General features: G+C 41.9%; 2 protein-coding genes across 2 annotated transcripts; both read right to left on the reverse strand.

The window, feature by feature from the left end:
- Window positions 1-21: 21 nt before the first annotated feature.
- Window positions 22-1,130, reverse strand: LOC115960052 (serine/threonine-protein phosphatase 7 long form homolog). The gene is made up of 3 exons (XM_031078745.1): window positions 1,125-1,130; window positions 289-1,067; window positions 22-172 (listed from the first exon to the last, which is right to left on the reverse strand). Exons 1-3 carry the CDS (start codon window positions 1,128-1,130, stop codon window positions 22-24), a joined length of 936 nt encoding a protein of 311 aa, XP_030934605.1.
- Window positions 1,131-5,457: 4,327 nt separating this feature from the next.
- On the reverse strand, window positions 5,458-7,212 carry LOC115960054. Its single transcript, XM_031078746.1, has one exon. It carries the CDS (start codon window positions 7,210-7,212, stop codon window positions 5,458-5,460), a length of 1,755 nt encoding a protein of 584 aa, XP_030934606.1.
- Window positions 7,213-8,818: the final 1,606 nt, after the last annotated feature.

Raw genomic sequence — 8,818 nt, forward strand, 5'->3', positions numbered from 1 at the left:
AAACGCAACCATATTAACAATTTATTTACATGAATGAACACAAACATAACAATGATAAACGATGCCTAAAAACGGGTATGATACCTGATGGGCTTGGATCGTAGAAAATGAGGCGCGATATTCCTCTAGTACATGTGTGTGAGTATTATCTGTGCACTTTGCCCCTTGCCATCTAGCAGACATGCAACATAACATGCTCATTAGTTATTTACATAAAACTCATAATGCGTAAGGTGTAATTAAACCATATGAGAATAGTGACACAATAAGGATAAAATAGTTATGTACCTAACGGCATAAGGTCCTGGCAGCAATTCCTGGTCCAGAGCACCTTGACAGGGTTGTTTCATCTTTGGAAACATGTGTGGGAACCTGGCAAAAGCCCACAACTGCACCAAGATTAGTGGACCGCCAATCTGCTTCGCCTCCAAGTGGGTGGCATTGCATAGCTGTCTATATAGCCATGCCAAGGCTGCACTACCCGAACTGTATTTCTTGGCATCACTGATGGGATCCAAGAACTGAAGAAACATTAGAGAGACCCGTCCTCCTGATGTATCCATAAACAAACTGCCACCCAACAGCTCCAGTATATAATATCGAGCATATTGTTGCACCAAATTTTCGCTGGCATTCTCAGGTAAGGGGGCTCTAAAGTGGTCAGCGAGCCATTTTAGTCTAATTCTTGACCCATCTAGCACAGACTTGTTCTGATTAGGCTTTGGTATTGAGGGTGGAGGGGTAACACCAAGTAAGCGTTCGCATTCATCCTTCCATTTCATGTCAGTCTTCCCCACCACTGGCAATCCCTCTATAGGTAGCCCCATCATGACCTCCATATCCTCTAAAGTGATGGACATCTCGCCATGGGGTAGATGAAAAGTGTGGGTCTCCGGACGCCATCGTTCAACCAATGCAGTGATCAACGCATGATCGAGTGGTATAAATGGAATGCCATATAGCCCAGATAACCCAGCCTCGTCAATGTAATGAACTATCCGTGGATCTAGCGGCTTTTGTAGTAACTTAGTAAAGCGGCGTCGACACTTTAGTGTGGCCGGCAAATCCTGGAAAAAGAAATAACAATGTGTTAAAATCATTTTCAGTAATAACAATATAATTACTTCCATTATAAACTAAATTATAAATAGATTTGGTATTTACAGAACAATAACTTGTTTTTTTACCACTAACTAAAACTCATTACTTTATTAGAGTATTAGTTAGACTGTTCTTTTGTGACATATACTCTTTTCTTCTAAAAATATGGGAAATTACACTTTGACACCCTAAACTATGCACTAGATTACACTTTACAACTTAAACTATCTAACAGCACACTTTGCAACTTAAATTGTCACATTTTGCACTCCGGTGTTATTTTTGCTATTATATTTAATAGAATCGTGATGCGTGTGACAAGCACGTGCTTCTTGCTTAGGTGAAACAAAGTTAAAAGACTGAAACACCCTTGTTCAAAATCAATTAAAAAAAAACCCAAAATTTTCCCTCCAAAATCACAGTTTTCTTATTTGTTTGGGTTCTGCGCTACTTCATCTGCACTCTCTCTCTAAAAAAACAAAAAAACACAAAAATCTCAGAGTTTCTCTCCTATCTTCCTTGGCCATTGACAAAGTTCAAATCTTCTATAACAGGTTAGCAAAATCAAAATGCATTCAATTTATGAGATTATTGTTCTAAAATTTCAATTTTGCTTCCTTTTTGCCTTGTTTCTTTTAAAAAAGAAAGATTTATTGTTCTAAAATACACATGGTGCAGGTGTATGGAATAATGTTTACTGATGAGCGTTAGGACTAGTACTTAGGGATTGTTTATTGACTTAGGTGGTGTCTTCAATTGGTCCCCACACTGTATAGAATATTTTTTGTCCCACTTGTAATATTGAAAGCGTGTTTTTGACTAAAATTAATATTTAATGCAGAAAAAAATACAGCCAAAACATGGAAGAAGGTAATTTAATTTTTGAGATTCACCACGGGGGAAGGTTCAAGAATTTGAATGGGTTAATTTATGTTGGTGGTGACATATCAATTCATGGTGAGGAATATGATAGGGACTGTATGTCTTTTATTGAGATCCAGAGTATTTTGAAGTCATATGGATATAAAAGGGGGGATTTAGTTTATTACAAACAAGTTGGCACGAATTTGGATGAAGGCCTTGTGACGTAGGACAACCACACTAACAATAGAACAAAAGATAAACCCTAGGAGTCAGCACCTAAGGGCTGCTTGGAGTCAGCACCAAGCAAACTGGAGTCGGCACCAGTGAAAGAAAACACACGTTTATTTTTAATAATTCTCAAAAGACTGTCTTACAATAATCTGAAAAATTGTTTAAATAGCCAACAATAAAAAAACCCTAAAGAAACCCTAATCATTAAATGTTCGGGCTTGCTTAATTTCAAGCCCAATAACTAGTATGCTCCATCCATAAGGCCACAGGTTGGGCCGTCTTCTTTTTGCTCTTCCTCCTATACGTGTGTGTAATTGGGGGCTTGTACCTCGTGTCCGCACCAACTCCCCCCGGGTGAGAAGAACTCGACCCCGTCGAGTGGAAATCTGAAGAGCTCTGATAGTACTCCAGCAAATCAGGATCCAGTCGCAATAGCTCATCTCGAGTAATCCATGTGCAATCAGAATCTGGTCGCCCTCGCCACCGAACTAAGAAACGGTGAACTCCTCCATCCCTGGTAGAAACAATCTGCTCATCTAAAATAGCATCAATAGATTCTTTATGTGCATAGGGCAAATTTAAGAGTAAAGGAGTGGGAATAGGGGCATCAATAGGATTAGACAAAGACTCATCAAAAGGGGTATCAAGAATAGTTGTGGGGCTTTTATAAGCAACTAGATTCTCAATATTAAAGGAGGAGCTAATACCATAATCATGAGGGAGGTCAATGACATATTCATTTGGGCCCATTCGTTTCAATACCTTGAATGGTCCGGCACTACGAGCCCGCAATTTCTTAACGGTCCCAGAGGGAAACCGTTCAGGTCGAATCCGAATCATGACATAATCCCCTACCTGAAACTCTGCATGAAGTCGATGAGTGTCAGCATGAATTTTATATTGAGAATTACTTGCCTGAATTTTTTTGCGAATCTCATTATGCAAATCATGAATATGTCGTGCAAATGCCTCAGCAGACTCAGAAATCCTAACATGTGGGGACATGGTCAAAAGATCTAAAGGCTTCCTAGGTGTATATCCATGCACAACCTCAAAAGGATTGGCACCTATAGACCTATTGACAGAGCTATTATATGCAAGTTGGGCTACCGGAAGAATAGAATCCCAATTTCGATTGGCATCACCCACTAGACACCGAAGGAGGTTGCCTAGACTACGATTAACCACCTCAGTTTGACCATCAGTTTAAGGATGAAATGCCGTGGAAAATTTCAATTTGGTGCCCACTAAATGCCGTAAGGTCTTCCAAAAATAACTCATGAAGCAAACATCCCTATCAAACACTATGGTTTTGGGAAGACCATAAAGTTTGACAATCTCATCAAAGTAGAGTTTTGCAATCTTAGAAGCATCAGAGGTCTTAGAACATGGTAGGAAATGAGCCATCTTGGAGAAGCGATCAACAACTACTAGAATGGAATCATGCTTCCTAAAGGTACGGGGTAAACCTAACACAAAGTCCATACTCACATCCTGCCATGGGTGATCTGGCACAGGTAGAGGTGTGTACAGGCCAGTGTTCTGCTTGCGATGTTTGGCTAGTTGACATGTACGACACTGACCAACTATCTTGGCAACGCCCCTCTTAAGACTAGGCCAATAGAATTGACGTTCCACTTCCTCAATTGTCTTGTCTCGGCCAAAATGACCTGCCAGGCCTCCCGCATGTATCTCCCAAACTAGGAAATCTCTCACTGAAGATCGAGGGATACATAACTTGTTGGCCTTGAACAAGTATCCATCTTGAAGGGTATAATCATCCAGGATTGGTCGTGGGGCATTACTTAGGCTAGTGTAGAGGTCCCTAAAATCTGGACATGACTCATAATCATCCTTGAGCCGTTCAAACCCAGTAACCTTAACACTCATGATGGATAGCAAAGACACCCTTCGACTTAGTGCATCAGCAGCCTTATTTTCAATTCCCGCCCTATGCTTCACTACAAAGTGGTAGCGCTGCAAAAATTCAACCCAACTACCGTGCCTAAAATTCAGCTTCTTTTGGGAATGGAGATAGCGCAAAGCTTCATGATCAGAGTAGATAACAAATTCTCTAGACAACAGGTAATGGCGCCAATGCCAAAGAGCTCGAATAATGGCATAAAACTCTTTGTTATATGTGGAGTACTTTTGTTTAGCGTCATTCAACTTTTCACTGAAATAAGCAATTGGGTGACGCTCTTGACTAAGTACTCCCCCTATACCAATACCTGAGGCATCACATTCCACCTCAAAAGGCTTGGTAAAATCAGGGAGACGCATGACAGGTGCCTCAGTCATCTTTTGTTTTACCTCATTGAAAGCTTTAGCAGCAGCTTTAGTCCAAACAAACTCCCTTTGTTTCATGCAGTCAGTGATTGGGGACATAAGGGTACTAAACCCCTTGATGAATCGGCGATAAAAGGAAGCGAGCCCATGAAAGCTTCGAATTTCATGGATATTTTTGGGCTCGGGCCACTCCACAATCGCTTGAATCTTTTGGGGGTCGGCAGAAACTCCCTCAGAGGACACTATGAAACCTAGGAAGACGACTCTATTAGTGAGGAAAGAACACTTCTTGAGGTTGCCATATAGACTCTCCTTCCTAAGGGTAGTACAAACTTGAGTTAGGTGGTCTAAGTGTTGCTCCCTAGACTTACTATAGATGAGGATGTCATCAAAGTACACAACCAAGAATTTCCCCATAAAAGGCTTGAGCACTTGAGTCATCACTCTCATAAAGGTACTAGGAGCATTGGACAATCCAAAAGGCATCACCATCCACTCATATAAACCATCCTTCGTCTTGAAGGCAGTTTTCCACTCATCACCCGAACGAACCCTAATTTGATGATAGCCGCTCTTTAAGTCTATCTTAGAGAAGATCATTGCTCCAGCCATCATATCTAACATGTCATCCAACCGGGGGATAGGAAATCGATATTTCACAGTGATCTTGTTGATGGCACGACTATCAACACACATCCGCCAAGTTCCATCTTTTTTTGGAGTTAAGAGTGTAGGGACCGCACAAGGACTCATGCTTTCACGTACAAAACCCTTCCTAAGTAGTTCTTCTACTTGCCTTTGCAACTCGGCATGCTCTGCAGGGCTCATCCTATAATGAGGCAAGTTAGGTAGGGCCGCTCCGGGCACAAAGTCTATGGCATGTTGTATGTCACGCATGGGTGGCAAATGATCGGGGAGTTCCTCAGGGAAAACGTCCTTAAATTCCTGGAGCACTAACCTCGCTTCTTCAGGTTACTCCTCACTGGTCTCTCCACGTAATTCCCTGGCAACTAAGACAAACACAATGGACTCTTGAATTGCTACCCTTTCAAATGCCCTTGGACTTATAATGTTCAGGCCTTTCGCCTTTGGTGCTTCTGTCTTCTTGCTCATGCCAATTGGCTTGGGTTTCAAAGGATTGAGCACAATCTTCTTACCTTCAAACATAAATGAGCAAGAATTGGATCGCCCATGAAGGGTGACATCCAGATCATACAGCCAAGGTCTACCTAAGATAATATGCCCTACATCCATGGGAATTACGTCACACCATATTTCAGCCTTGTAGGTGAGGAATTGAAGTGGGACAACACATCTTTCTTTTATGGCTATGGAGGAAGTATCCACCCAAGAAACTTTATATGGGTTAGGGTGTGGGGTCAATTTCAAGCCTAGGCGGGAAACCACGTTAGAAGACACTGTGTTAATGCAACTTCCACTATCTATGATAACCTTGCAAGTTGTGTCTCCACACTTAGTGTAAGTTTGAAAGATGGCACTTCTTAGCCAATCATCAGCATCTCTTTGCTCTGCCAAGGCACACCTTACCACATTCACTCTTGGGACACCAGAGTTCTTAGAGTCATCAACTTGGGGAGAAATGGCTCTAATGCATGCGAGATAGCTGGGATCATCTTCCCATTCTGCTTCAACATCTTGGGTTTCTTCAACATTTGGATCATACACTAGCTCCTCAACATCTTCTACCTTTTCATCACCCTCTTGAATGACAAGGGTCCTAGAGGGACATCTAGCAGCAATGTGTCCAACCCCATTGCATTTGAAGCATTGGAGGCGAAACCCTAATCTTGAAGGCTCATTGACCACACCTTTTCCCTTGTCCTCTTTTTCTATTGGGGTGCTATTGGGGTTGACCTTAGGGGGTAAGGCAAGTCTAGGTTTGCTACCAAAAGGTTGAGGGTTGGCGGGAAAACTTCGGGGCTCAGAACGCCGCCAAAAGATAGATTTGGATGCTAATTCACAATTCCTAGCGAGGTCATATGCTTCTCTTAAGGTAGTGACCCCTCGGGTGATAATCTCGCCTAATAGGTTAGCATTTAAACCTTTCTTAAACCTATTGAGTGTGACAACCTCTTCCTCGACTATTCGAATTCGCCTCTTGAACTCCTTAAACTTTTCTATATATTCAGCCACAGGAGCAGTGCCTTGCTTTAGGCGATCCCATTCCTCAAGGAGGGAGCTCCTATAAGTTGAAGGAAGATAATTCCTTGAGAGTGCACCCTTCATCTCAAGCCAATTAGTAATGGGGGGCTCATGTCGTCGCCTAATGCTATCCTCAAGGTCCTCCCAGAAAAGGTCAGCTCTTCCAATTAACTTCATCCTAGCATACCTCACTTTCTTATTCTCAGCCCAATGGTAGTAGTCAAAGAATTTATCCATCTGACGTAACCAATCAGTGAAAACCCATGGGTCTAGGCAACCATCAAAGGTGGGTGCTTCTATCTTTTCCTTGAACATTCTATCATCATAATCTCTAGGGTCATTGTGATTATAGTGATTATGTTCAAAGTTTGGAGCCCTATTAAAGTAACCGTGGTGATTTTGCCTAAGCATGTTATCTCCTTCATGGTTAATGGTCTCTCTTTGAGATGCCTCAATTTGCTCAACCCTATCCATTAAATTACGGATATTTTTTGCTAGGTCATCTATGGTTTGCTCTAAGGAGGGCCTAGGTTCAGAAGTGGATTGATGTTCAGAGTTTGACATGATGCGACCACAACGTAAATGCATGCACACTATATTTATGAATGCAATTGAGATCCACAAAAGTTCAAGTAACCAATTCTCAATCTAAAATTAAGGTCAAGCAAGAGTGCATGTAGAGATTAGAGTAATGAATCAAAGGAGTAAATTGCAGTCAAGTAGTGACAGGGTTCACAATATTGAAAGATAGCCCAAATAAAAGTCAATTTCCAATAAGCTTAATAATGAGGATTAGATATTTCAAAGAAATTGGTTTTTTTTTTTTTTTTGGATCTTAGAATGGGTACTAAAAAGCACAAGTAATAAACTAGCTAACTTGAGCACAAAATGGGTAGGCCAATGGGGTATGGTGGGATATGCACATAAAAAATATAAAGATAATATTTCAATGAGACAAAATTGAACCCACCAAAAGAGAGTAAGAGTTGTACCTAGTCAGTGGCCAATCTTTTTGCACTGGATAGCCAAGTAAATGGATCTGACTTGGATAAGTGAACCTGTGGAGAACAATTTAAGGCCCAATACATGCAATGGGCTCACAGCAACAATACTTACTCTTTTTTTTTTTGAAATGAAATATAATAAAATACAGTTCACGGACTTAAAACTTAAGAGGCTACAGACTGAAAGAGGCTATAGAAACTAAAGAAACAAACAACGAACTTAGGACTAAAAGAAAAGAAAGAAAAAAGAAAAAAAATTTCTCTGCGATGAGAGTCTTCTGCCGGTGTAGGAGACTGATGGCGGCGTAAAGGAAACGCAGACAGCGGCGGGTGGCTGCTTTTCTCAGGTCTCGGCAGCGGCAGTGGCTCGTCAATCTCAGCAGCGGCAGTTGCTCTTCGATCTCAGCAGCGGTGGGTCGACAATGGGTTTTGGCGGCTGGGTCTTGCGGCGGTGAGGGTTAATTTGTGGGTACCGGCGGCTGGTGGTTGATGGGCTTACGTAGGTCGCCTTCTTCTCTTTTTTTTTTTGGGCTTGTGGGTGTGGGTTCTATGATCAGAGGCGGGCACGGATGGTGGTCACCGGCTTGGGAGGCGTCACTGGCTTCTCTGTTGGCTTGGGGATGAAAAACTCATGTGGGGCTGCGGGGTATACACGGATTGCCGGGGCTGATTTGGGCTTGTTCAAGATCTCATGGGGCAAATACTTGAAAGGTACTGACATATTTGGCTGGCTTGCTCTTTTGATGGTTTTGCTTTCTATTGGTTGTCTACGGTTGTGTTGTATGGACCGGAACCTGGCTCTGATACCAAAACTGATGTAGGACAACCACACTAACAATAGAACAAAAGATAAACCCTAGGAGTCAGCACCTAAGGGCTGCTTGGAGTCAGCACCAAGCAAACTGGAGTCGGCACCAGTGAAAGAAAACACACGTTTATTTTTAATAATTCTCAAAAAACTGTCTTACAATAATCTGAAAATTTGTTTAAATAGCCAACAATAAAAACCCTAAAGAAACCCTAATCATTAAATATTCGGGCTTGCTTAATTTCAAGCCCAATAACTAGCATGCTCCATCCATAAGGCCACAGGTTGGGCCGTCTTCTTTTTGCTCTTCCTCCTATACGTGTGTGTAATTGGGGGCTTGTACCTCGTGTCCGCACCA

This window comes from Quercus lobata, chromosome 9, assembly GCF_001633185.2.
Source record: "Quercus lobata isolate SW786 chromosome 9, ValleyOak3.0 Primary Assembly, whole genome shotgun sequence".
Lineage (NCBI taxonomy): Eukaryota > Viridiplantae > Streptophyta > Magnoliopsida > Fagales > Fagaceae > Quercus > Quercus lobata.